Raw genomic sequence first — 27924 nt, forward strand, 5'->3', positions numbered from 1 at the left:
AAGGAGATGGGTTCTAAGCTCCTTCCCAGCTCCAACATTCCCTATCCCAAGCTCCTTTCCAGCCCCTGATAGTCTGTGTTCTAAGGCCCTTCCCAGGTTCTCAGACCTCTCCCAGCTGACACATTAACCTGTGCTTCTCTCTTGGTCTTCCCTCTGAGAGTACACATACCCTAGTTCTCTGACCATTCCTCAAGGGCTCATCTTTATTTTTGAAATCATGTGACTTACCCTTCCCCTTCGCCTTCCTTTGCTGGGACCTGTACAAATCCCAGCCCCTTCAGAGTAACAGGGTTTTTTTAAACTCGGCTATCACAGCAGACCCTCCACCTTCTCCTTTGTTTGCACAGTGGTGGATGGCACTGCCAGCTTCTCCAGGTTTCGGTCTTGCTGCTTATTAAGTGACAAATGAATAGGAGCTTTCCTTTGAAGGCCTGGCCTGTTTGAGGAGTGGCCAGTGGGTGGCTGCCTAGGTCGGAGGTCACAATCTGCCCCTCAGAGGCTCTTCTTTCCTACTCTTTATTCCTTATTCAGTTCAGCTTTACATGTTTCACCAGAGAACAGTAAATAGTAAAAAAAACTTGCATTTCTATAGCACTTTAAGTTTTGAAAAAGCGCTTCAGAAATATTTAATTCTTAGCCTGACTTTGGAATGTAGCCCCTATTATTATTATTCCCATTCGACAGTGGGGGAAACCAAGGCAAACAAACAGGCTTGGTGGCTGGCCCAAAGACACACACAGCTAGGAAGCTTCTGAGCCTGGATTTGAGTTCAGACCCAAGGCTGCCTAAAGTAGAACATTCACTCCTTGAGGGTAGGGGCACCAAGCAGAGTCCCCTTGGCCTACAGCAGGTGTTTAATTAGTTATAGCAAGTGAACTTGAACTGAAATGGATCAAGAGAATGGATAGGCTCTTTGGCTCCGGTGGTCGGTTCTGCTCAACCCTTCACATGGACAAAGTCCCGTCCTGATAAAATGCAGACACAGAGAATTGGGGGGGGGGGTTACTTGAGGCACCGCAGGTGCTTGGGGCTGCACGGAGTGGAGGGGAAGAGGCTGGCGCCCAAGGGAGGCGAGGGGGACGTCGGGTGCCTGTTTGGCTGGCTGCACGTGCAAGGGAAAAGGTGCAAGTCTTACTTCCAGCGGGCCTTCGTCGCTCTCTTCTCCCCGAGTTAGGCGTTCATTCTGAGCTGAGCCAGAGGAGAGCAGCTGACAGACATGAATTCTTAAACTTAATGACTGAGTTTTCTTTCGATAGACGATCTTGCCAGAGTTCGAGTGTTTGGCAAATGGCACAAGATCCCAAGGAAACAAACCACTTATGGGGACCCGGGGTTAACCTACACCTTCTCAGGCCTCACCTTATCTCCAAAGCCCTGGATCCCAGTCCTGGAGCACATTCGAGACCGTGTGGCTGCTGTGACTGGACATGCCTTCAATTTTGTGCTGGTCAACAGGTAACAGTGGGAAATGTCAGGTGTTTTAAGAAACGTGGCTAAGGAGTAGCTAGATGGCTCAATGGATAGAGCACTGACCTTGAAGTCAGGAGGACCCTGAGTTCAAATACAGCCTCATATACTTAATAGACACTTCCTAGTTCTATGACCCTAGGCAAGTCATTTAAACCAGCTGCCTCACCAAAAAAACCAAACAGAAAAATGGAGTGGTGCAGTATTCTGAGGATCGTCCATTGGCTTTCTTTCCAGTTGGCTTCAAGGCCAGTAGAAGAAACTGATGACACTAGGACCACTTCTAGTTTATGTAGTGAAAAACACTTAAAATAGGGCCTTGCATAGCATCTGCATTTGTTGAACTGGATGGAGACAAGGCCATTTCCCTTGTCTCTTTCACCGATTATCTCCAGTGATCCCGGCTTTACTTGATTGTTCAGAGTTGTTGACTTGGGATCAAGCTGTGAGTTTCGGGAGGGCAGGAACCATCTTGCCCCTTCCTTTGATCTCCAGCCCTTGGTCCAGTGCCCAGCTAATAGGTGCTTAATAAATGGTTACCCACTGAGAACAAGCCAGGTGAAAGTCTTCAATAGCCTCAGACTGGGCTTTCCTGAGCTTAAATTTCTTAACTCTATAAAATTTGGGCAGGCTAATTTCTAAGGCCCTTCCAGCCCTAAACAACTGAACTTTAGAAAGCAGTTCAAATGGAGATATCATGCTTTTTGCCAATGAACTCTAAAAATTCTAGCAGTAGGCAGAATCAAGAAAGATCCACATTCTTCTGATTTGGCTATTTCTGGAACTAAGGAAATCCCTGAGCCTTCCCCAGAAGATTCAGAATCATCATATGGAGGGTCTGTTGAGGACGTTCAGTCTTTCTCCCCAGCCCGGCTCATATCAAGGTCTAGAAGTCTTTGCCACTGGGCAGTAATAAGCAGGGCCCTGGACCCCAGGTCTTGACTCCAAAGTCCAAGGGCACTTTGCTCTCACTTCTAAGCCACACTAAGGAAGGGCTGAGACGTTCCTGGAGGTTAGGATTACACAGAAAAAACAGGCAGAATGTTTTCCCCTTGCAGGTACAAAGATGGCTGCGATCACATTGGTGAACACCGAGATGACGAGAGTGAGCTGGCTCCCAGGAGCCCCATCGCCTCCGTATCCTTTGGAGCCTGCCGGGACTTCTTATTTCGCCACAGAGATTCCCGAGGGAAAGAGGCCTCCCGGCGTGTTGATATGGTGAAGATTCAGCTGGCCCATGGGAGCTTACTGATGATGAACTACCCAACCAATGTCCACTGGTATCACAGTCTCCCTGTCAGAAAAAGGATTCTGGCTCCACGAGTCAATCTGACATTTCGTAACATTCTCCTCTCTAAAAGATAAATGCTTTTCTTAATTCTCATTAAGCCTTGTTTTTTTTTTTTTTTTTGGACAGAAAGTCAATTTTCCTTGGGTTCTCTGTCAAGGAGGGGCTATAACTGGCACTTCAGACAGTAAACAGCATTTGAAACAAAGCACAGTAGTCACATAGAACGAAAGCTTTAAGGAGGATGAAATAGCACATGTTGATTTATTAAAGAACTGCCTTACATACTTTCATTTGTCTTTGCAATGAAACAGGAAGCTGCAAAACCACTGCCAGCTTACCTTTTCTAATAAAATGAATCTTTATTGCCATAATCCACACAGCAGGTACAAACAGATGTTCTCAGCAGATCCACAAAACCAGTGTTTTGTACTGTAAACTATTTATTTAATTTAAAATCTTTGCCATAAGGAATTAAGTTAATTATTTCCCCCAACTTCAAAATCAGCCCTCTGGCTTTGATGTGATAACTGCTAAGACATTAGAGAATTGTCAGCTTTTACAAAACACAGTTAAAGGTTTTTCTCTGCCAACGTTTTTCACCGTTATCTACCATGTCCTGAGCCTCCCTTCTGACCTGCAGAGAAATGCTCTGTAAAAACCTCCACATTCCCGTCTCACTGAGGTACTTTTCCAAAGGAATTTCAGCAGATGCTAACTTAAGAACACAATTTAAATCTGTCTGGGCTCTTGCTTCCCTGGCCTGGAGCAAAGCAGATCATTGTTAAAACCACCTGAGGTGAAGGAATGAGCTGAGCAAACCCACAGCTGGACCCCTCACAAAAGTGCCCCAAATCAGGCCTGTGGGCCTCTGCCCTGGCACTCAGGGCAGCCTCGCTCTGTGGAGCCACGCCAGGGAAGAAGGCCTCACCTGGAAGTTCTTGGACAACTGCACAGTCTTGGGCAGAAAGATTGGCAGAAGCAAGTTTGGGCCTTACCTTGAGAGGCCTTCTGGGTGGGATCTGGCCCAAGTCCTACCTCCGGAGAATTTGTAGTTTTAGTGCAGACATAATTCTCATTTTATTTATTTTTAAAAACTTTCACTAAACATAGGCAAGCCTTGGGCAGCTAACAAATTTTTCAGCCTTACAGTGCCTGGACTTAAGAACTGAAAAGAGTCAATAAGAACATGATTAAATTTACTACATACTTTCACTCTGTGCCTAATAAATATCTATTATAATAATCTGATGAGTAAGATGTGCATAAGAACATGTGGGGAATGAGTTCAGAACGTAGACATATGGCTGAGGACACAGTGTTGGGGGGGTAAAGGCGACTTTGGAGCAGGGTGAGACCAGCCTGAATTAGCCTCCCTGGTGACCCAGCTTCTAGCGTCCATGCCGGGCCTGCCCCTGTCTCCGACCCACAATGCCCTGTGCTGGGTCAGGGCCTAGGATGAGCCGACCAGAGCAGCACACCCAGAAGGGACAGACACAAGGAAACCTTCTCGTTACAAAGGACAAAGCAGGTAGCATGGGCCAGGTCCTCTTCCAATGTAGAACAACCTGACCTGTGGACGTACAAAAGTGGGGGCTGCACTGGTTCCTCCACTAAGGAAAAAAGGAGCTATTGCCTTTCAAAAAAGTCTTTCTCAGCCTCACTGAGCGGCATGGATTTTGGACGTGACCCATTACAAAAGCGACTGGCTGGACCGTAATCATTTAACAAGGGAAAGGCACTTCTTTTAAATTGCTGCCTTTAATAACTATGGAAATTCTCACTCACAGCTTCTACAGGCCTGCTTTTTAAATAGAGAAATCTGATTTGAAATTTTTTTTTAGAATTAGGCAAAGTGAATCTCCTCTTACAACTTGCAACGTACACATCCAAAGTGGCTTCGGACGTCTAGAACTCTGCAGGCCCCAGTGTCAGAGAGGGCTGAAGACGTCTTGCATACATCACGGATGCTTTCTAACACCACAGCACTCCCAAGGGCCCGCCATTATCAGACTTGTTTCCAGTAGCTTGGTTTGGGCATGGATCAGGAGATGACAGCTCCAAGAGAGCTCTCCATCACCACCGCACCGGAATGTCGAAGAACTGGAGTCAGGCTATTTTCATAATGTATACAGAGAAAAAATTAGGGTTTTTGTTTTTTGTTTTTGTTTTTTTCTGAACCGTTCTGAGCACTCTTGCTAAGCCTGGCTCTCAGTTTCACTCTTCGGACTTGTATTCCTGGCTTTGGTGTTGCTGGGCTTTCGAAAGGACCCGCTCATAAAAGAGCAGATAAGCGCTTGAAGACAAAACTTCCTGCAAACTCGCCTTTCGAACGGTGTCATCTGAGATCCATAACCACTGGCTGCTGGTAGACAGAGGGTTCTTAGCAGAAGGAGGGGAACGTCGATAAGTCACAAAGTGACCAGAATGCATGTCTCCATGATGGACCACAACAGCCATCAGCCTGAAGAGGTACACAGAAGAGCTGAAGGCCAAGTAAACAAGAGAGTCGTCAGCATTTAACGTTCAGTAAACACATTAAGGGAAATCACAGGACTACAGCATTTTGAAGTAAAAGGGACATAGTGCCATTTTCAGATGAAGAAATGGAATCCTAGAGTGGTCAGTTTTAAGTTGTCTAGGACACAAAAGCAGGAAAGAGTCTGGAGTCTGACAACAGGGCTGACCCTAGCTTGTCTGACACCAGTGAATACAATTTTGCACATGAAATCCATCTTAAATCTAAGGGAGAACTAAATTTCTCTTTGGATCCTCCGGAACAAATATATTTGGAAATGCTAATTTGCTCTTAGAAATAATCAGGGTTAATAAGCATTTATTACAAACCAAATGCTAGGGATATAAAGACAAAAAATGAACAAGATTGGGAGAATTCCCAGTAGCCTAGGATGCACACAACGAATGGACTGGCAGCCACTTACCTATAGTCAGGAACACCTGGGAGAGAGAAAGCGCCTGTGGTTGGCAGCAGTGTTGGTGAGGAGCAAGCCCCATTGATGAAAAGTGCTTTGGTCCTGCTGGGCTGAGCAGAAGCTGCAAGAGAAGGGGGTTTTGGGCAATTTGAGGCAGCAGTGTCCTAAGCAACACAACCACATGCAGGGTCATCAGCATCTAAACATTCCGCCAAGAGGAAGGGATCACAGTGACTATTTTGGGTAAATGGCGAGCACACTGGTAGGGGTGCCAGAGCTGCAGTGGCAAATAAGGAGTGCTATCAATCACATCAAGGTTATCCTTAAGACCCTGAGAGCAAGTCCATCCTGGGAACACGACCTGGACCTGCCACCCTGCATGTGCCTAGGAAGGGAGAGCTGGCATTATAGCGCTATGTTCAGGCTAGAGTAATTCAGAATACGATGAGGCCTGGGAAATCTACTCGGTCTGTACTCTGAATTACCCAAACTAAAAAAGTTCTAGATCATTCCTTATGTTGATGGTAGGGAATATTAAGTAGGAACTAATTTCTGTATGCCTTCTGAGAAGCTGGGCAAGAAAACAAGTCTTAATAGGAAAAGGATTCCTGAAAGCAAGGAGACTGAAATATCTGAGTCAAAGGGGCAGAACCTCTCTAAGAAGGGCTACAGCTATAACCTGCAAAGGAGAAAGGAGAACTCATGTAGGTGTTAGGCTAGGGCTGAGTCCCCAGATCTGGGTAGAAAAATATCTACCCAGGAGAAAATGAGGAAAGCCATAACCTTGTAAAGAGAATTTCCCCAACTGGGACACCCAGTTCCTACTCCGAGGCAGGGAAGTACTTTGCTCAGTTGTTTTTTGTTTTTAATTGATCTACAAGGATCTATGAGATAAACTGTAGAGAAGCCAGAGAAAAGATGGTGAGGAGAAATTTCTTATGAGAACTGTCTCAAAACTTAATTTAGGAAAAAGCATCATAAAAGAAATTATATAAAGAATAATCCTAGAGAAAGGGTATAAAAGGGATAGTTTGAGAGAAGATGAAGAAATTATTATCCTTGATGGCCAATGAGAAAGAACAAAGACTAATGTAAATTTAGGGAATAAGTTAACTCATTTTGAGGTGAAATAAGAATAGAATTACCTAGACATTTTACTTGGGATCTAGATTGAAGTGAAGAGTGAAATTGTGTTTCTAAAAGAAGAAAAGTTCTCTGCTACTCTGGTTGGGATCCTTTGCAATGCCAAAATGTTTTAAAGAATTATCCATGGAGGGCAGCTAGGTGGCACAGTTGGATAGAGCACCAGCCTTGAATTCAGGAGGACCCGAGTTCCAATCTGGTCTCAGACACTTAACACTTCCTAGCTGTGTGACCCTGGGCAAGTCACTTAACCCCAGCCTCAGGAAAAAAAAAGAAAAAGAAAAGAATTATCCATGACTGATTTAGTTTATTAATAAAATTATATATTTGGTAATCTGAATATTTAATCATAAGAGATTAATGTATTCAGCACATTTTGTTGTTTAGTTGGTTCATTGTTCAGTCTTGTTTGACTCCTCATGCCCCAAATTGAAGTTTTCTTAGCAAAGATACTGGAGCAGTTTGTGATTTTCTTTTCCGGCTCATTTTTTAGAGATGAAGAACTGAGGCAAACAGAGATAAATGACTGAGCTAGGGTTACACAGCTAACAAATGTACGAGTCTGGATTTGAACTCATGAACGTGAGCCTTCCTGAGTCCCAAGTGCTATCCACTATAGCATCCCTTAGCTGCCCCATTCGATATATTTAGAGATAAGAATAACTACTATTGGAAAAGGAATTTCTTCATTCAATAAATAATACTAAATGAACTAAATGAACCAAATATTTAATGAGAAAAGGACTGCAGGTTTAATTATTTATTCCAGAACTTGGGATGATATGATCATTATATATATTAAATATTAGGAACACATGTAGAAGAGGCTGAGAAGTGACTCATAACTGAGTCAGATCCCAATAGTTTTTGCTATATAAGTATATACAGAAGAGAATATAAATACATACAAGGTAGCTGAGGAAGACAGTAACAATTTGGGACAGCAGGAAAAGTTTTATGTCTAAGGGGGTCCTTGAGCTGTAGTAGTGAAGAGTAGTGATGGTAGGAGGAAGTAAATTTCAGGCAGGAGAAGCCAGCCCAAAGGCCCTGGACCAGGAGATGGGGCACCCAGGGTGGGGGGCTAAGTTGTAAGTGCTTTCAAAGCTAATCAGAGACCCTTCTAGATGCACCCAGAGGCAATATGAAGCCAGTGGAGTTGAGGAAGTAAGAGAATGACCGGTCAGATCTGTGCTTAAAGAAAATGGAGTAAGTGAGGAAAGTCTTCAGGCAGGGAGCCTGTGGGAGGTCACAGCAGTTTTGACACTGGCTGGATGAGTCAAGAGTTGGGCTCAGAAGGAAGAGCTGTGGGAGTAGGGAACGGCAGGATCTGACACCTGCTTGGATTCATGGGATGAGGGAGAGCCACTGATGAATGACAAGGAGCTTTTAACAACAGAAGTAATGAGATCTCAGATCAACAGGCTGGCCTGAGGGAATGAAAGTGTGACTGGGCCTCTAACAGCAGCGGTTTGTTTTGGTAAAGGGATGGATCTGGGAAGAAAAGATAAGAGCTCCATTTTGGTCATGATGAGGGTGAGAGATCTCTGGGACATCTGGTTTAAACATCCAGCAAGGCAAAGTACTGAAGGGAAAGCTTAATTATACACCTGAGCGTCATCTATACTTGACAGTTCAATTATTATCAAATTAAATTATTCACTTAAAAGCCCAGTGCCCCATTCACTTCTGGTGCCAGGAGCTGGGAGCTTCCACAGTAGGAGTTTCCTGGCCTGATGAAGTCACATGATCACAAGTATTAACCAAACTCCCCCCTTTTGCACCATTCTCCAGCAATCAGTGGCCAAATCACCTAACTACGTAGAACCGAAGGGGAGCTGGGAACTCAGGTGGTCAGAAATCCTGCCTGGATTGGTCACCCTGCGCCCTCCACTTTCCTGGCAGACTTTCTGGACAATGTGACCCCACGTGTCCGCAGCCCATTGCTCTTCCTAGAATGGCCTCCAATATGGGACAAGTTCTGGTCAGGTACCTGACTTGGGGGCTGTCATCCCATCCTTCACTTCCAAGGCCGTCGCCTCTTTCAGTCTGAGATTGTGCTGGTGTGGTTTGCAGCCAGGGAGGTGATATTTATAGATGTCCATGATTAGGAATTCATTAAACTGTACATGTTCGTGACGTTTCAAAGGCGTGCCCTGGCTGGACCAGCTCAGTCTTTGCAGATGGATGCACAGACACTGAGGAAGCTGCCGGGACAAACAGAACAGAAAGAGGATAGCCCGTGAGCCTCTCCTGTACCACAGGAACATTCCTTCCCGCTCCCGTGCACCCTCTTACCTTCCCGAGCTTTAACTGTTTGACAAATGTGGTTCTCTGGTGTTCGACCACTTCCCCATTCAGGGTCCCTTCCGCCTCAATCTGAAATAAAAGATGACATTCTTACCATTGCATCTCCACAAAATTAAGGGGCGGAAGAAGAGTTGGCTCAGTGCCTCTGGACTTTGCAGTAAGTCACTCAAACTCTGAGAGTTATCTTCCTGTTTTTTAAAATTAAAGAATATTAAATTTGCCCCATCTATCTTGTGGGATTGTTGAGATATAAAAATAGATGTAAATGTATTTTATACACTGTGAACTGCTACACATAAGAGAGGGCATCTTAATTTTCTCTAATATCAGACACTGCAAATGAGGTCAAGGTTATGTTTACTCAAGTGTTCTGCTGACACTGAAGGGATCAAGTTAACTTGGGAAGTGGAGGTAAGCCCTCTGACCTCCACCTATTCTACCTGACTGTCCCATCACTTCTTGGTTATTTCCACTAACCTCATCACCAGCTAATCAATAATCAATCACCAGGGTAGAGGGAAAGGCAAGATGAAAAATCAATTCTGTCTTGTCTGGCCAACCATCATTGTCACTGGTTACGGGTGAAAACAGAGGTAGCCAAAAGGAGCTGATGTTGAGAGAGGGACTCCATAAGGCAGGGAGAGATACCTTGGTACAATTGTCACACACAACGTCCCTGACTGATTCTGAGGAGATGAAATGATGAAGGCAGTGGTCCAGAGTCAAAGGGCGACCCTAGAGCAGGAAAAAAGAAATTCACTTTTATCATACAAAGTCATCCATTTATAAACCGACTTAGGAGATGGAACTCATAATCCCATCGTTCTGTCTTCTATAGAGACAGAAAACAGGTAAATGCAAAGGAAGTTTCCTCCCATCCGTGGAGCTCCCCCTCTTGCTGCGGACTCCCTAACCAGCCACAGATATGATCAGAGTAAAAAGGGACTGGGATTGAGCAAGTCAGAAGCTTCTCATCTCTGCTGGATGTGCTGACAGTTGGAAAACAGCAGCCAGGCAAAGCAAACTCTAGATTTCTACAGGGCCAGGTGACAATCAGGGGACCAATGGGGTATAAATCTCAGGTAGGGGAGGAAGGGAAGGGAACCATCTGCCTTGAAGGACAGGCTTAGGTCAGAATTCTTAAGAGGAGACAACTAGGTGACACAGTGGGTAGAACACCAGCCCTGGAGTCAGGAGGCCCCAAGTTAAAATCCAGCCTCAGACACTTAATAATTCCTAGTTATGTGACCCCAAGCAAGTCACGTAACCTCAACTGCTTTGCCAAAAATAAAAATAACGATCCTTCAGAGGTCCCTCCCTTCCAAGTCTATGTTTCTACAAATCAGAAAAAGCCAGCTCAGTACCTACCCACGTGGCAGCAGGGATACTTAGGGAAAGACTGTCAAAGGTATCGTATCTCACAGGACTCTGAAAAGAAAAAGGCAGAGATTCCATAGAGCAGAAGTTCAAGCGAAGGCCTCCCACAACACCCACCGGGAAGCTGTGCTAGAGCTTGAAGACAAGGGGGGTGGGCGCCCTAGCCTGGAGAGGCCTCCAACGTTGCATGAGTACTCACAGGGGCACAGGCCAAGCCAAGGGCCCTTGAAATTTGGGTCTGCTCAAGCCGAGGAGGAAGCATGGTGCCTGGGGAGCCACGGAGCTACAGCCAGTAGGCTCGGGCGCTTCCTAAGCTGTGCAACCTTGGGCAGAAGTTGGAGAACACGGGGGTTGGGCCAGATGACTTCTTCAGTCTCCTCTAGTCCCCTGTCTACAATCCCAGGTCTACTTATATTTGATCCAGGGCTATTTTTAAAGAACTCCACCACCCACCCAGCAGAATCTGCCAATTCATGTGTGTACAGACCTAGCCTAGACTCAAAATCCTGTCAGTTCTTAATGGTGTCTCTGTTAATGTAAAAGCAAGTGCACCAAGAGCACCGGGCACCAAGGTGCCAGGACTGGCCACAGTGGGAGCATGAGACTGATACCGCATCTAAGCAGGCTCAGGACGAGAGGAAAGCGGCCTGGCCAAGTCCGCTAATCTCCTCAATACGGGGCCTGTCCCCCTCTTCCTCCCAAGAAAATGCCCAGAACTCAGGTACACATTTTCTTTACCTGGTGCTCACAGTGCTTGCAAACCATGTTACTAGTAAGTCTCCCATGGAAAGGATGCTGAGATTTCCAGGCGCTGGACATGGGGTGAAGTGCTCCTAGAACAGAAAAACATCTTTTTACCCTATAATCCTCCTCCTCAGAAAACCCCTGCCCCTTCACTCCATGAGGAGGAGTCTGTAATGGATATCCATTTTCTCATTAATTTCCACCCCACTACTGGTATGACATTCTTAGGTTGTTGTTTTTGTTTTTTTCCCCCCAAGACAAATCTTATTTTAAAATAAAACCTAGCTTTTTTTAATACAAGAAGAGATAATTTTAGTACCATGAAATCAGAAAAAAAAACTTTAAAACTACTTGTTTGAAGACACCTATAAATCAATCAGCCAATAGCATTTATTAAACACCTAATGTGCACCAAGAGTGTATGGAAACTTAAAATAATGGTGCCTCAAAATCTGAGGGGATATTCCTCTGGCTAAGGAGGACAAAGGCTCCCTTCATCCTAAATTCTTCCAAAGAAATGATCTTGTAGGATTGTAGAACTGAGCGTCTTTGGCTTTGGGGCCTGGTTTTTTCCCCGTGGAATAAGGAGCGTCCCAGCGCCAAAGCTTCCTCTACCAATGCACACTGGTACATTATTCTGCAACTTCCAAGATTATGGAAGGTCAGAGATGGGACTTAAATTGAGGATTTCTTCACATTAAGGGCAGTTTTCTAACATCCAATGGCAGCTTTTCATGATTAACAGGTATTAACATTTTCTTACTTAATTATCTGTTTGGTACTTCAAAGGAAAAGTGATTTACTGAAAAGAGATGTCTGTGGTCTTTATATTTTTTGTTACAGAAATGAGTCTGATAAATAATACGTGATCTCGCCTGTATTATAAAGAACTAACTAATGGTTTTTCTTTATTATAAGTTCCTTTTGGTGGAGGATACCAACTTCCTAAAGATTTTTATTCTAGAATTCCAGTTGTCCAAAGACTCACTTAGAATTCCTGGACCTCAGGGCAGCTAGGTGGCGCAGTGGATAGAGCACCAGCCCTGAAGTCAGGAGGACTCGAGTTCAAATCTGGTCTCAGACACTTAACACTTCCTGGCTGTGTGACCCTGGGCAAGTCACTTAACCCCAGCCTCAAAAAAAAAAAAAAAAAAAAAAAAAAAAAAATTCCTGGACCTCACTTTGTTGCTGGATTAAATTCAATCTAGGAATTAAATTCCTAACGGAAATAGGCCCTGACCCCAAAGATTTTTCATTCTATGATCAGTGAGAAAGAGAATTTCAGGATCAAAAAGACAGCCGAAAGCTGGTTTTTCACACTTTCTATCCCCAAATATGCCTATGACAAAATGAAGGAGGAGCATTCATTATTAGGAGACAGACTACGGAAGGAACAGGAGTTATCCATTTCAGAAGAATTGGACTTTTCATTTCATTTGGGGGAAGGGGCAAGGAACTACTAAAGCTATAGAAAACAAGAGAACTATTATCTGACTTTTTAAACAATAATAACTGAAAAATAGTTTCCAATTGGTAAAATGTAACTAATTTTTGCCTCTTTTAAGAGTTATTAACACAGTCTCTATCCCTGATCAGAGACCTTATAGCTGGAAGGGTCCCCAGAAGTACTAGAACTCACAACCTCACTTATAAATAAGGAAATTTGGGCCTAGAGATTAGGAGATTTGTCCAAGCTTATTAGTAGTGATGAAATTATCTCCTCACTTCAAGCGCCTGAAATATCTGGCATCAGAGCTGGCTGACATCAAAAGGTATATGCTATGACTGACTTAAGTCAACCATTCATCATCAAGGAAAACATAAAGTCACATTTGAAGCTATTTATGCTTTCCTGCAGGTAAAGCAGGCAGGGGATGAGGGTGGGCTGGCTTCCAAGATGCTTCCAAGCTCTGAAAGTATTCTGTTTGAGACATAATAGCCAAGGTTTTTTAAAGTCTCCTGGGGAGGAAGACCAGCTGAACTGCATGGCCCAAGGAGACCGGCCAACAAGGTGATGACCATATCTAGAAAACAGAAGTGTCACGCGACAGATACCAAGAGAAAATGTCTACCTCGTATTCTGCAGCTTATTTGTTGGAGGGTCATTTCTTGTTGCAGCTGTAGAGAAAGAGAGACAAACTATTTATACCCTACTCCCAAAATGCAACTCTATTCACTGCCAGCCCCCCACCCCGAACTTGAACAGACTTCCACACTGACCTCAACACAAACTGACATCAAAAACCCCAGAAATCCTCACCTTTTAAAACTGTTTGAATTGCCCTCGTTCATCCAACAAATAAATTCCCTCTTGACCTCCCCTCCATAGCCCCTCTCATGGAGAAGCGTATTCCCCATCCTCCCGGGGCCACCCGCTCCACCCGGTGCTGGTCGTTGGGGATCTCATCCCGGCGAGCTTTGTCCTCTGTCCAGGGGCCACAGCACGTGCTTTGGTTAGTGCTGGGTTTGCATCTTCCACAGCACTCACAGGCGCCCAGATTTAGAGTCAGAAGGACAGGATGGATTGGGATCACCCAAGTCAGCTCTCATCCACAAATGAAGAAACTGGGGCTTAGTGAGACCCACTGACTTTGGAAGGGCTCAGGATCCCAGTTCCCAATACTCTTTCTACTGCTTGTGAACAAGGATTTACTTTAAAAGAGTTTTGAGATCTCCCAGCTCTGGATGAACCTAACCTCAGGATTAAAGCTGGGCTTCTTTATTAATTGTGCTTCCTACATTTATTCCCTACTACATACAAATATAGGGAAATAGTCTTTGGGCTTTACCTCCAAAGAATGCATGTCGAACAGATGTGCTACCCGAGGGTGGCGATCTCTCTCATCCTCTAGAGACGACGTGATGACGTGGAATAATTCATGTGCATCCTAGCCAAGAGGGACAGGTCAGTCAGGAAGGGACAGAACGTCAATCCCCCGCCCCACCTCCAGCTGACTGCATAAAACGAGAGCAGCAGGTTGAGGACGGGCTTCCCTCCAGCCAACCAAGGCCCAAAGTCCAGGCCTGGCAGCACCCCAACCACCAGCGGTCTCCAGGCTTTGGGTGCACCCCACAAGGTGTCTGGTTATTTACACATTGAAGACATCAGTACTATCAGTAATTATGTGCAACATAAAACTGATACAAAATATGAATTCAAAAGGAAAACAAAGCTGAGACAGTTGGATGCTGGAGCTAACAGGGGGTGTCACTGAGCTTTCTGACCATGGCAGTGGCGTAGCAGGGGCTGGGCTGCCTGACCTCTGCAACCTGATGTGGGCGCTTTGCTGACAAGTCCCTCAGGTGCTGGGGACACAGAAAAGGCCAAGTGGTCCCTGCAGCCAAGAAGCCTGGGCTGAGAGCAGAAACTGGATATAGCAGGCACTTAATACATGCTACTGGTTTGTGAAGGGTTAGGGAGAACTGTCCTCTCTTAGGTCCCCTTGGGTTTGCTGAGGGCTCAGATCCTTTACTGACAAGTCTCCTGTTCTCAGACGATGCTGGAAGTGATGTTTTTAGTTCTCGGATTAAAAATATTTCACCATTTTACACACATTTAGCATGTAACTGCTTCATTTAATGAGGATCTTTTAAAAAATTATAGATAACCCCACAGAATCATTTCCTACAACAGGACACCACAGCCAGCTGCTTCCCATTACAGATAAGCACAGAGTGGCAAGGTCTTAAAAATAAAGGAAGGAAAAAGAGTTCCGGGCTCCTTCTTGCCAGGCTTTCACATACAGCATCAATGATGCCGGGGGGAGGATGGAGCTCAGAGGCCCCCACAGCTTCCCAGCACCTGGAGCAGGGCGGGGTGCCTGGCTGCCACCAGAGCCCGGCCAGCCCTCCCTGCCTCCCTCTCCCCTCCTCTCACTAGGGTTATGGCAGGTAACCCTGGGCAAGTCACCAAAGTACTCAGGGATCTAAGCAACTGAACCGGGGGGACAGAGGGGATGCTGACGTGCACTGGCGGAGGACATTTTCTCCATCCGGAGTTCCCTAATCAATATAATCACCCAATGTTTGCCTCTGCCTTTTCCTTATATACAAGTCAACTCAAAGCCATGGAACTCTCAACTCCCTCCCAAATTCTGGTCCCACATCACCAACTGCTGCCTGGTGTCTACACCTGCCCATCAGCAGGCATCTCATCCCAAGCTCATCGTGTCCTAAACAGGCTTGTAAGCCCCACCCACAGTGCCGCCCCCCCCCAACCCCTGCCTCCCCCCTCTCCATATCTAATCAGTGGCCAAGTCTTTCCAGCTCTTTCTTTACAGTTTATCATGTCCCCTTTTCCTTCTTTCTGTTCTGTCACCACATTTGCTCTGGCTGTCATCATTTCCCATGTGGACACAGCTGACAAACCAGGCACGTCCTGCTGCTCCTCCCACACGAAGTCCCACCTCTCATCTCCTCGCCTTTGCCTGCAGGCTGTGGCCCCTAGGCTGGAACACACACCATCCCCACCTGTCCCTCTCTAAATCCCTCGCTCTAGTGCTTTTCCTGCTCAGATGCTAGCATCCCCCTCGAATTACTTTGTATTATTTTCTTACAGACACAAATTCTGTGTCCACCTCTATGGAGACATCTTGTTTCCCTGAGAGTACAAGACAGACTTTCTGCTTTGCCTCCATATCCTCAGTGCTTTGCCTGGCGCCCAGGAAATCCTGGCCAAATGCTAGGCGACAGACCACCTGGTCTCTCCCCTCTCCAATCCCTCCCTCCAAAGAGCTGCCCAATTGACCCTCTCCTGCATGTATAATCAGACCAAGAGCTTTTGTTTTAAATACGATTAACAATGTTAACTGTTTTCCTAATGTCAAATCATTCTTACATGATTGACTTTGACCATAGTGAATAACTTTTTGGAATAGATTGATGCAGGATTTTTTCATTATTTATTGCTAAATTCTTTTTATTTCGTCTCTCTTATGAATTCATCTTGTCCATTTGCTTAAAACTCTTTTTTAAGTAGGTGAGCTAAAAGTTTATAGATATTGTTTGTTAGTCTTTTGTTGTCCAACTTATCTATTTCTCTTTTAATTTTCAAATTTCCTCTTCTGGGTTTATTTGTTGATTTTCTCATTTTTAGTTCATCAATTGTTTCTTTTTCTTTTCTGTTAATGGTCCCTTCTCAAGAACTTAACTTTTCCCATAAGGTTTATTGAAGACTTTATTAAAACACACACAGGTCTGACTTATCCCTGACCTATTCAAGAGGCTTCCTAATGAATTCCAAGATAAAATGCATGTTGTCCCCCATGCCACACAATACAGCTCCAATTCACCTTTCCAGACTCACCCACTCTTCCCTCCAGCCAGACTAGCCTGTGGGCTGCTCCCTGCTCATATGATGCTATCTCTTGCCTTCCTGCTTTGGTAATGACTATCTCCCAAACCAGGAGCTGCTGTTTTTCCTTACTTCTGCCCCTTGGCCTCCCTAGCTCCATCACAGCCTCATTTCAAACCCTTCTCCTACACAAGGCCCTTCCCAACCCCTCCACAGACACACACAGATACACAGACACACATTCAGACACACACACACACACACACACACACACACACACACACACACACACGACTTCCAAAAGAATTCTTGACAGCAGAGTCTATTTTTGTCTAACCCAAGCCCTGACATATCAAGTTTTTTAGGGGTTTTTTGTTTTTGTTTTGAGGCAATTGGGGTTAAGTGACTTGCCCAGGGTCACGGAGCTAGGAAGTGTTAAGTGTCTGAGGTTGGAGTTGAACTCAGGTCCTCCTGACTTCAGGATTGGTGCTTTATCACTGAGCTGCCCTAGAGTAGGTTTTTAAATAAAAGTTATGAAATTGATGGGAAAGCCTTTGCCTCTGGCAAGAGTCAGAGTTGCCCATGGGCAAGGCCCAGGCTGATCTTCCAGCTGCTCCTCAGTGTGTAGCAATCATGCTTTGGGGCAGGGCTGTGCCCACTTCTCACCTGCTCCTCAAAGGAGGAGATCTGCCACCTGTACATCCTCAGCACCTCCAGTAGGCAGCCAGCGTCCAGGACGTCCTCCTCCTCCTCACCACTGGTGACTTCTTGGCAAGACAAAGCTGGTGAGACAGAAATGACTATACAGGTCACGGTTCCATTGGATCTCAATGGATCAGAAATCAAAGAACTTGCTGGGAAGAGCACCAGAGCTGGCTTGCGAACCTGAGAGCGCTAGAAAAGCCATCATCGTGGCTCATCCATCTGACCCGTAAACTCTCCAAGCCACTCCCATTGGTCATTGACAGCAGGAGAAGCCTCTAAACAGGGAAGAGGTGGCTGTTCCTGATGGTTTATTCCTTAACCACCAGGTGGAATCAGACCTGACCAACAGACAGGAAAAGCTGTGGTTTAAATTCATGGGGCTTCAAGAGGTTATCAAACTGTGCATACCCTTTGACCCAGCAGCGCTACTACTGGGATTATATCCCAAAGAAATACTAAAGAGCGGAAAGAAACATATATGTGCCAAAATGTTTGTGGCAGCTCTTTTTGTAGTAGCTAGAAACTGGAAGATGAATGGATGTCCATCAGTTGGAGAATGGTTGGGTGAATTGTGGTATATGAAGGTTATGGAATATTATTGCTCAGTAAGAAATGACCAGCAGGAGGAATATAGAGAGGCCTGGAGAGACTTAAATCAACTGATGCTGAGTGAAATGAGCAGAACCAGAAGATCACTGTACACTTCAACAACAATACTGTATGAGGATGTATTCTGATGGAAGTGGAAATCTTCAACATAAAGAGGATCCAACTCACTTCCAGTTGATCAATGATGGACAGAGGTAGCTACACCCAGAGAAGAAACACTGGGAGGGGAATGAAAATTGTTAGCACTAATATCTGTCTGCCCAGGTTGCATGTACCTTCGGATTCTAATGTTTATTGTGCAACAAGAAAATGATATTCACACACATGTATTGTACCTAGACTATATTGTAACACATGTAAAATGTATGGTATTGCCTGTCGTCGGGGGGAGGGAATAGAGGGAGGGGGGGTAATTTGGAAAAATGAATACAAGGGATAATATTATAATATATATATATATATATATATATATTTATATAATAAAAAAAAAAAAAAATTCATGGGGCTAACAGGTTGGAAGAACACACAAGAAGCCATGGGCCATGCCTGAATTTGGTATTTAAGCTGCAAGATGTTGAGCAAGGCCATCACGCCCAAACAACCTCAGAATGGTAAAGGACTCGGTAAGTACTAGCACAACTAGTTTTCCCAAAAGCCTCTTGTTCTCTAGGGATTCCTCAATCCCATCTTTCCATGATTCCTTCCTTAATGTCCATTTTTCCTCTGGGAAAAAATGGCAGGAGGTAGAGGTTGTAGCAATAACATGATTTGGTGAGGACCCCGTGGCCTCACCCTGGCAGAGAAAGCTTGGCAGGGTTTTAAGAAAAGGGGAAATACCAACACACTAACAAGGACAGAAACCTTTGCTCAGTGACTCCCCTTTATTCACATTATAACTTTTATCTGGAGGGGGGAGTGTTGAACAATGATCAGAGGGTCATCTCAGAGTGAAGTCAGCATTATTCTCAAGTCAGAAATCTCTTGTACAAGAGAACAATTTGACTCACTGGAGGCGAATCAGGTGCCCAGCATGGACAAAGCACATTCTACAAAGACTTTACAGCTTCCACAAGCGATTCTGAAAAAAGAAGTGACCTCAAAGTGGAAGAAATGGCTGTGCTATAGAACCCCTTTATTTCTCCCACAATTCCCTACCTTTCAGTAGGCGCAGCAGAGTTAGGGACAAGTATTGGGGCTTAGTGGTTTCTCTCTGATCCGCAGGATATTGGGCAGTGAATTCCTCCAACCACTTGATGAACGTGGGACAGGCAGAAAGGCCTTGCAGCAAGGAGTTCATGAAACAGGTGTTTCCTAAGTTGAGAAGACCAGGAACAAGCCCTAGGGAAAAAGGACAGAGCAGTGAGTCAGCCATGACCATCACTTGGCCTTTGTTCACTTGGAGAAAACCTGGATCACAAAAGGAGGGAAACAGGGCTTCGCTGAATGGTCTCTAAACCTTCTTCACGTTTGTCAGAAAGTGTTACAGGAAAACGGCCAAAGGAACTCTGAAAAAGGAATTGAGAGGCAGTCCCGCTTAGAATGATGAAGTTGGGACCTGGGCTAAAAGGCCAGAATTGGGATAAAAGGCTTATGGATAAAAAACTGGTCTGTTGCTTACAATTGTATTTTAGAAGTCAAATTAGGTTATTTAAGCCAATAAAACTGAAAATGGAGAATTTTCCACTGTCAAGAAGATTTTAAAATAAAATTATTATGAACTTTAACAATCCACAAGAGAAATATCTCAGTACACAATGAACAAAAAGGAGGACCGTATAGAAAATTGTTCATTTTTGTTTATATGGGTTTTTTAAAAGTGTATGTTAAATTTAACACTAATTAAAACGCTTCCCCATTTGTATCCCATTCTGAACTTCCCTTCACTGTATTTCTGATGGTTCACTAATATTTCTTTTTTCCCCCCATTATTAACACTTCTTCTGTAACCCTCCCCCCAAGCTCTCCCTTATAACTAACAGCACCGGTCAAACAAACCAAGTCACCATCACAGCGGCTTCAGTGGCTTCAAGTCCATTCCCCTCCTTTCTGCTAAAGGGGGGAAACCCACTTCGTGGCCAGTCTTCTGAAGTTTTGATGGGTCCCTGACTAGATCACAGTTGTATTTTTCAAGGTTATTTTCCTTTATACCCATTACTGTAGTTGATAGACTGCCACATTTCCTCCTGCCATCTCTGTAAGCCTGACAGGTATAAAGTGACCCTCAGACTGCTGTGAAGTTTCAGACAACTTTAAAAATTCTAAAACTTTAAACTTTCAAATTCTTTAAACTTTAAAAATTCTAAAAAAAAAAAAAAAAGAAAAGAAAAAAGAAAAGAAAAAAGAAAAGAAAAAGAAAAAGAAAAAGAAAAAGAAAAGAAAAAAGAAAATACCCTAGCCTGTTGGGAAGAGCATAAAGTAGGACATTTAGGAAAGTTGGCTTCCCCCTCTCCCCATTTTATATAATTGAGGATCCTTGGTCTGTCTCGGAAAGCAACTGGGACCTATTGTATAGGACTCCTGGAATCTAGCCTGACAAATCAAGTGAAGTCTCTCATTTCTGCTCAGTCTTTTGTAAACCGCTCTATGTCCCCCCACTCAAGGGCCACTTGCAATTCTAATGACCCTCTTGATCTTCAGCTTTGGACACTGCTCAACAGTACCATTCTTGCATGTATTTTGAAAAATAAAAACGTATTATACAAAAAAAACCCTTAAAACTTTATTTTCTTTGATTTTACTCTCTCTCATCTTCCCACATCTAAATAATTATCAGGTTACTATTCCTAACATCTAGTCGGCCGACTAACCAGATTACCCTGCTCCTATTCCTACTTTCTAGGCTATTTCTTACCTATTCTGTTAATTATTTTTATTGTGGATGAGTCTGGATGCTTCCGTCTTTGAATTAATTGATAATTTCTCTGAACACCGTCCGTTTTTGTAGTAGTGCCAGGTTAATAACTAAGTGACATATATTCTTTAACACTTCCATTCAGAAGATGTCTTGTGTCTTTCAAATACAAATACAACAAAAATTCAGTTCTGTATTTCCTTTTCATTTAACTTTGTTCAATTTGTTCAGCCCCGAGAGAGGAGACTCAAAGTCTCTTATAGAGACTGTATTATCATTTTGCAACTCAGTTAACGTTTCCTTTATTAATGGATGCTGCTATGTTGTTTGTATATTTCATACTGATACTGTTTCATTGATAGCTTTAAGTGTAACATACTTTCTGCTTCTCTTATTTTCTCTTTGTCTGATGTTCACATCCCACTTCACATGCTGTGTGCCTCCCCCCCCTCCCAAGGCAATTGGGGTTAAGTGACTTGCCCAGGGTCACACCGCCAGGAAGTGTTAAGTGTCTGAGACTAAATTTGAACACGGGTCCTCCTGAATTCAGGGCTGGGGCTCTATCCACTGCGCCACCTAGCTGGCCCCTGCCAGTGTGACCTTAAGTCCCATCATTTAATCTCTATAGACCTGTTTCCTTATTTCTAAAACGAGGGGACCCTGTGGGTCAAGGGTCCCTAAGGGAAGCAGAGGCGCAATCGGAGTCCCTTCCCTCACACCCTGTTCTGGTTAAAGAGAGACCCACGGACCCAGGCCGTGTCCTGTACTGGGCTGTACACTGAGAGCCGGGAGGAACCTGAGGAGGAAGTCCTCCAAAGGAGGAGACTAGGCCAGAAAAGCCGTCGCTCACTTCCCTGGTCCCCAGAAGATGGACTATGGCCTGCTTCCTCTGTGCTAGAAGGAAGGGGATCCGCCTAGACTGCAGTCACTGACTGGGAGCCAGACGGACTGGAGAGCTCTACTCCAATGCTCCCATTTTACAGATGAGGAGGCCAAGGCCCGAGGCCCCTAAGTGCCTTCCTGGGAACAGACCTGGGGCCCCAAGGAGCTTCAGCAAAGAGCAGAAAGTGAGGACAAACAGAAGCCCGGCCCCCTCTCAGGGAAACCATGGGCCCGAGCCCTCACCAGATGGTGACCAGAGCTCCCCGACCCTTGGAGAAAGGTGCCTTGGGGAGGGCCCATGTCAGACCTTCCTGGATGGAGAAGGCCCGAGGGGTGGTGGGAGACAGGGTGCCAGGCAGCGATGCCCATGAACACCACGATGTCCACAAACAGCATGGGGCAGGGCCTCTGAGGCAGCACCATTCCCAGAGCCAGGTCTGGGGCTGGTCCAGATCTGAGGCAGGACTGGTATCCGGGGGCACTGCTCTGGGGCCCCTTCTGTGTCTGCTCCGCAGCAACGTTCCCCCAGCAGTGTGGAAGGGCACTGTGGGAGGGCACTGTAGCTGGTTCCGGGCTAAGAACTTGTGCGAGTTGTAGAATTTTTAGAGAGAACAGGGCAGGTCAGGCCCCGAGCCCTCTCGGGCCCCTCAGCAACAAAGGACACGAATGACGAGCTGCCAGAGCCTGAGAGCCCGCTTCCGAGGTGCGTGACGAGGCCGCTGACTTTGTTACAAGAGGATGGACAATGCGGAGAAAGTCACTAGGAACTGACTGCTTGTCAAGCCCCGCAGACCCATGCCCCCGCATGTTGAGCGTGTCCACGGTCTGCTTGTCCAGGCCGCTGTGGTCCCCCCCGCCGTGCTGCCCCTTACCTTTCCTGCGCTTCTTCCTCTCCGTGATGGGGCCCCACAGCACATAGATGCCTGCCGCCAGGGCCGCGGCGACCCCCCCGAGCACTCCCCAGTTCTTCATCACCTTATACCTAAGGGAGGAGGCAAGGGGGCACCGTCAGCACCAGAAGGCCTGGGCACCGGCCCAGACCGGGGGTGTGGGCCAGGTCAGCAGAGCCAGGACCCCAGGGAGGGGCTCCTTCCTGCCTCAGAGCTCCCATTGTGCGGCACCCACGCACTTGTGCAGCCCTTTGAGAGCTCGGAGGAGCTCCTGGCCCTCCCATTCCCCCGAGGAGGAAACTGAGGCAAAGAGAGACAGCGATGTGCCCAAGGCCACCCAGCAAGCGGGGCGAGGCAAGCTCCAGGGGCTGGTGCCAGGGGCAGAACTGGGGCAAGCTCGGGGGCTGCAAGGCGGTCCCTCATCTCCAGATGAAAACCACGGCCCAGAAAGCTTCCCTCACATGCCTGAGCCCACAGAGGTGACAAAGGACAGAGCTAGGACTTGAACCCAGGTCCTGTGCCTCCAGATCTGCACCCTTTCTGCTGTTTACCACAACCTCCACCAGATGTCAGCACAGCCCGCTCAGAGGGAGGGGCCACAGCCTCCAAAGCCCTCCTCTGGCAGAGGAGCTACTTCAGAGGGTTCTCCAAATATTGACAGAGAACTCTGGTGTTTGGGGTCATGGTGTAAGAACTGAACTGCACCTTCTGAGAGGGGGGGGATCGAAGGAGGGGAAGGGGAGAAAAGGGGGGAGGGGGAGAGAGGAAGGGAGAGGGGGGAGAGGAAGGGAGAGGGAGGGAGGGGGAAGGGGAGAAAAGGGGAGGGGAAGAGAGAGGAAGGGAGAGAGGGAGGGAGGGGGAAGGGAAGAAAAAGGGGAGGGGGAGAGAGAGCCCTCCAGCAGTGAAGCCACTTTTAAAACAGCAGGCTCTCTGTTTAATTAGTATGTAAACAAAGTACCAGGAACACCACGTCCTGAGCCCCAAACTGGGAGCAGGGGCAGGACAGGACGTTTCCCCAGAACTCTGCTGCCGTGACCTGTCGGGATGGCACTGATGCCCCCTCCCCAGCCCCCCTCGGGCTTCTTCCACTGGCTCTCCCAACCCCAGCTCTGTCTGCCTCTTGTGTGCCCCCCAGGGCGGCCCTTCAGGTGGATGCTGGGGTTCCTGCCTTCTAAAGGGGACGTGGAGGAAACAGAGGCCCTGCCGGAGCTGGCCTGGGAGGGCCCAGAGCATGGGCCAGGCCCAAGGAGAAGCTCAGCGTTTCTTTGCGGGGACCCTATTCCCCAGACCCTGTGACTCCTCAGCAAAGTGGGGAGCGCCCCGGGCCCGGGAAGTCAGAGCCAGCCTGGTCACCGACCGGACTGGCCAGGAAGGAGGCAGCCGGCCCTCTGGGTGACCTCGGCCAGCGGCCCCGGGTCAAAGGACCCCGTGCATGGTGGGGCCTGGCAGGGAGGCCTGGGGTGAGCGTGGCAGGGGCGCCTTGCAGAGCCAAGCCAAGGCCCGCGCTCAGACCCCGGTCCGGGGGTCTCCTGCAGCCTCAGCTTCCTTGAGGCCTCCCGAGGGCAGAGCTGGGCTGGGGTCTCCTCCGCAGCCCCGAGTAACACGTGACTCCCTTAGTGCCGCCTCTGCAGCTCACCGGGCAGTGCCCCAGCCCCCACGGGCCCTGGCTCTGGTTCAGACAGGAGGGGCTCGGATCCAGGCCCACAGAGGGTCTCTGGGCTAAGCCCCCTGCACCCCTGGCCACGGTGGCTGGGCAGTGCCAATCTGGGTCCTGGCGACCCCGACCACCGGGCACCTACCAGGAGCCACATCCCAGGGAGTCTGAGGGGGAGGAGGCCGAAGCTCGGGCCAGCAGCCCCCAGGAAGGGGGAGGGGCGGTCTGGGCTCTGACTTATTCTGGAGAACGCCTTGGGCAGGCCAGCATTTATGAAGCGCTCAGGGTATGCACTTGGAGGCCTGGCTCCTCGGAGCCCAGCTGAGCACGGGGGAAGCTCCTCTCGTCCTGGGAAAGAGTGGGTGCCCCCCCCCACGTGCTTTTTGAGGGGCTGACTCTGACCCCGAGGGCAGCCCCTCCCCCTCTGGAAGGCTCTGGGGTTGAGTCCTGCAGAAAGCCACTGGGGCACCGCTCACTAGGGAAGGGGGAGCCCCCGGGGGCGGGGGTTTGTCTATAACAGGAGTTTAATAAGTGCTGACAGCCCCTCCCCCACGCTGGGGTCTCACTCGGAGCCTCCGTTAAAAAGGGAGCTGCGGCACAGGGGCCCCTCGCGCACAGAACCCCAGCCCTGGCGAGGGAGACCCGAGTTCAAATCAGCCCGAGGCACGGACCAGCGGTGACCCTAGGCGGGTCCTGGCGCCCGTTTGCCTCAGTTTCCCCAACTCTAAAATGGACGGGGTGGTGATGGAGGTCAGGAATGTAAAGGTCGGCACACAGCAGGTGCTGCATAAATGCTCACACCTGTCCCAGTAACACAGGAGGCACTTAATAGATGCTGGTTCTTGATGTGAGTCTCACTGAGCGCTCTAGTCGGACGCCATCATTTGGGAGGAGGGGCAGTGACCCGTCCAAGGTCACACGGAGACCCAGGAGCAAAGCTGGAATTCGAACCCGGGCCTTCTCCACCCAGCTCCGCGCAGCCGGCCGGCTAAGCGAGTCCCAACTTCCAACAAGCTAACTTGGGGGCAGGGGGCGGAGCCAGAGCTCCCAGCGCCCCCTGCGCCCGGCCCCACCTCCCCCAACGCGCGCTCCCGGCCCCGCCCTCAGGGTTTCGAGCTCCGAGCCCTCAGCCCCGCACACCTCTCCGTCCTCCGGCCTCTGCCCCTCCCCCACTGGCGACCCTGCGCTTGCGCGCCCCCGGCGCCCGCGCGCTTCTGCCCCTCCCCCCGCCCCGTCCTCCAGCCGCTCGGCTTCCTGGCGCCCCCGCCCCTCTCTCCGCGGCTGCGCCCTCGCGCTCCCCCTCAGGCCCGGCTCCGGAGCCAGCCCCACTGACCTGAGTACGGCCCCGGCCCGCAGGAGGCGCCGGAGACTCCGGTCCAACGCCGCCGCCGCCGCCTCGGCCCCAGGGCTGAACATTGCCCCGGCTCGCTCGGAGGGGAGGCCGCCCGGCCCCGCCCAGCCGAACTCCCCGAGCTGCCCCCCTCCCACCCCGCCCCGCCCCCGCGGGGCTCAGCTCTTTTGGCTTAGGGGAGCGGGCACTCTGAGCCGGAGGAGGTGGGGGGGACTCGGGAAAGAGACGGACCGGAAACAGGCTTCTGCCGGAGGATAAAAGTCGAAGGACAGCAACCACCACCTTCCGGCCTCCTTTAATCCCGTCTTCCCTAGCAACCGGCCCGCGCACGCGCGTAGGCTCGAGAGCTCGTTGCTACGAAGAGGACGCGGGGTGGGTGGGGGTCGGGGAGGGAGAGACCGAAGAACGTCTGCGCAGACTCCGAGGCCTAGGGTTACGTCCCCCGTAGGAGGAGCCCCAGAATCTGGGACGTTGGAACTCTCGGGGATGCTTCCCTGATAAAGTCTAGCTCTGGCGTCGCTTTTGGTGAAATCAGGGAGACCAGGGACCGGTCCTTGGCCTTGCGTACCTGGCCTGACCCCGAGTGCCGGGACGGAGGTCCGCGCTCAGCGAGCGGCCTCCACGTTGGGCCGGGCCACAGCGTAGACGTATCCGTAGTTTCCGTGCACCTGAGCCAGCCCCAGACGGCCTTCCTTAAGAATCACTCCCGGGCTTTTATTTTGGTGGGGGGGCGGGCGGGCCTCGCTGCGGACCGCCCCTGACATGAGGACCCACGGGCGTATTAATCTGTTTCGGAGCATCCTGGAGCCCCCAGCCCCTTTCTTTGTATCTCCCTCACTTCCCACCTGGAAGGACCGGGTATGCCCCCTGCCCGGGGAGCTGGCACAGTTGACAGGATGCCAAGGAAAGGTCACGGCAATGCCCCATGGCCTATGACCTCCTTAAGTGGGGCCACTGGGATCACCTCGTCTCCCCCCCTCCCCCCCAGCAGGCAGAACATGTCATTACCATGACAGCCTCGGGCTTTCCAAACTGTAACCAAGAGGAGCCACGGCTTCCAGCAGCCCTGGGGCAGGGGAGCCATGGGACACAGGGCCCAGTGAGGGAGACTGGCCGGAAGGGGGAGCACCACAGAGGGAGCACGGGCCGGCGCCCGAACCGGGTGCGCACCAGGCTGCGGGTTTCACTGGGCCCGATGACGGCTCACTGCACCAGGGGCATGAAGAGCCCCATCCCCCTTCCCAGCCCCCTGTCAGGAGTGTACGAAGTCAGAGGATCGCTAACCTACTTGGGGAAGGCAGAGAGGTTGATATAAAGCTTGTCACCAAATGTCCAAAGGAGAAGAGGAGCCTGGGGCCCAGCATTCACCGAGATCAGCCGGAGGCAGACACGGGCGCAGTTGTTGGCTGCAGGCATGTGATGGCATGAAATAGATGGCAAACCGAATGCCAAGCTCCTTGAAAAATGGGGGAAACGGGGCAGCTAGGTGGTGCAATGGTTAGAGCAGCAGCCCTGAAGTCAGGAGGGCCCGAGTTCTAATCAGGCCTCGGACACTTCACTCTTCCTAGCTGTGAGACCCTGGGCGAGTCACTTAACCCCAGCCTCAGGAAAAAACAAAACAAAAAAGTTAAAAAATAGGGAAAACCACCCACAGAGACATAGACAAGAACTAATGGCATCCAGAGGAGGTAGAAGCTGGGGCTGATACCCTTGACCCCTCCCCACCTTAAGGGGACCCAAGGCGGGGTGTTAAAGGGTGACCAGAGGTCCTATGTACCTATCGCCATGTCCTGGGGCCCCCAGAATAAAAAGACACCAGAGCAAAACGCTTAACGCTACGCAGGAGCCCCAGAAGCCATGTTGGATACATAGGTGGCCATAGAAAGGAGGCACCTTCATAGGGATGATGGCTAGGATCTGAAGGGTATAGCATGTACACAGAGTGTGACCTGTTACCACTACATAGATACAGGGGTTCTCAAACTCCGGCCCACAGGCCAGATGCGGCCCGCTGGTTATGGCCAATGGGCTGAGGGGCCGAGACAGAGGGTGAGCTTTTGTTTTACTCTAGTCCGGCCCTCCCACAGTCTGAGGGACAGGGAATTGGCCCCCTAGTTAAAAAGTTTGAGGACCATTGTATAGACACTGTAATGTCAGCTGAAAAAGAGTGTGTCATGGTACAGGAAACAGCCTGCTAGTCAGGACTGCCCAATGCCTCTACCAGGGGTCGGCTGCAGTGTGGGTCCGTGAACAGACAGGGCACAGGGGGCAGCAGTGAGCCTCGCCTGGCCTCCGTGCCACAGGGGAAGCCATTGAAGAGGCAGGAAGGGGTACACCTGGTGGGCATAACAAAAGCCACAGCCCTTCAACCACCAGTTACATAATGGGGACCCTCTTCCCACCAGTCAGGGTCACAGGTTACTGTCAGGG

At 48.7% G+C, this 27924-nt stretch overlaps 2 protein-coding genes across 10 annotated transcripts in view; one reads left to right on the plus strand and one right to left on the minus strand.

Moving 5' to 3' along the window:
* Nucleotides 1-5013, plus strand: part of ALKBH2 (alkB homolog 2, alpha-ketoglutarate dependent dioxygenase) — a 24759-nt gene extending 19746 nt beyond the window's left edge. For all 5 annotated transcript variants that reach the window (XM_074295718.1, XM_074295721.1, XM_074295727.1 and 2 more), the window contains 2 exons: nucleotides 1257-1455; nucleotides 2526-5013. In XM_074295718.1, the coding sequence (XP_074151819.1) occupies nucleotides 1257-1455; nucleotides 2526-2832 (506 nt within the window). In that variant the 3' untranslated portion in view covers nucleotides 2833-5013. The remainder of the gene's footprint in view (nucleotides 1-1256; nucleotides 1456-2525) is intronic.
* USP30 (ubiquitin specific peptidase 30) lies at nucleotides 2990-26187 on the minus strand. Of its 5 annotated transcripts, none has more exons than XM_074295662.1 (13): nucleotides 25477-25804; nucleotides 22472-22581; nucleotides 19022-19204; nucleotides 17219-17334; nucleotides 14049-14147; nucleotides 13332-13377; nucleotides 11254-11348; nucleotides 10507-10566; nucleotides 9787-9873; nucleotides 9127-9207; nucleotides 8822-9035; nucleotides 5698-5809; nucleotides 2990-5219 (listed from the first exon to the last, which is right to left on the minus strand). In XM_074295662.1, exons 1-13 carry the CDS (start codon nucleotides 25557-25559, stop codon nucleotides 4973-4975), a joined length of 1533 nt encoding a protein of 510 aa, XP_074151763.1. In that variant the 5' UTR covers nucleotides 25560-25804; the 3' UTR covers nucleotides 2990-4972. The 5 variants fall into 5 exon arrangements, with proteins under 5 accessions (XP_074151763.1, XP_074151758.1, XP_074151784.1 ...); XM_074295657.1 differs by having other exon boundaries at nucleotides 2990-5240; nucleotides 25477-25802; XM_074295683.1 differs by lacking the exon at nucleotides 25477-25804 and adding an exon at nucleotides 24945-25226.
* Nucleotides 26188-27924: the final 1737 nt, after the last annotated feature.

The sequence above is a fragment of the Sminthopsis crassicaudata genome, chromosome 1 (assembly GCF_048593235.1).
Source record: "Sminthopsis crassicaudata isolate SCR6 chromosome 1, ASM4859323v1, whole genome shotgun sequence".
Classification (NCBI taxonomy): domain Eukaryota; kingdom Metazoa; phylum Chordata; class Mammalia; order Dasyuromorphia; family Dasyuridae; genus Sminthopsis; species Sminthopsis crassicaudata.

Excerpts from the sequence above, each read along its gene's own strand:
- USP30 (XM_074295657.1), bottom strand. The coding sequence starts at position 25,559 with ATGTTCAGCCCTGGGGCCGAGGCGGCGGCGGCGGCGTTGGACCGGAGT. Across the intron at positions 13,378-14,048 it reads TCGACATGCATTCTTTGGAG|CTGCAACAAGAAATGACCCT; the intron begins GTAAAGCCCAAA and ends CTTTCTCTACAG. Across the intron at positions 5,810-8,821 it reads GATGACAGCCCCCAAGTCAG|CTTCTGCTCAGCCCAGCAGG; the intron begins GTACCTGACCAG and ends CTTCTCTTGCAG.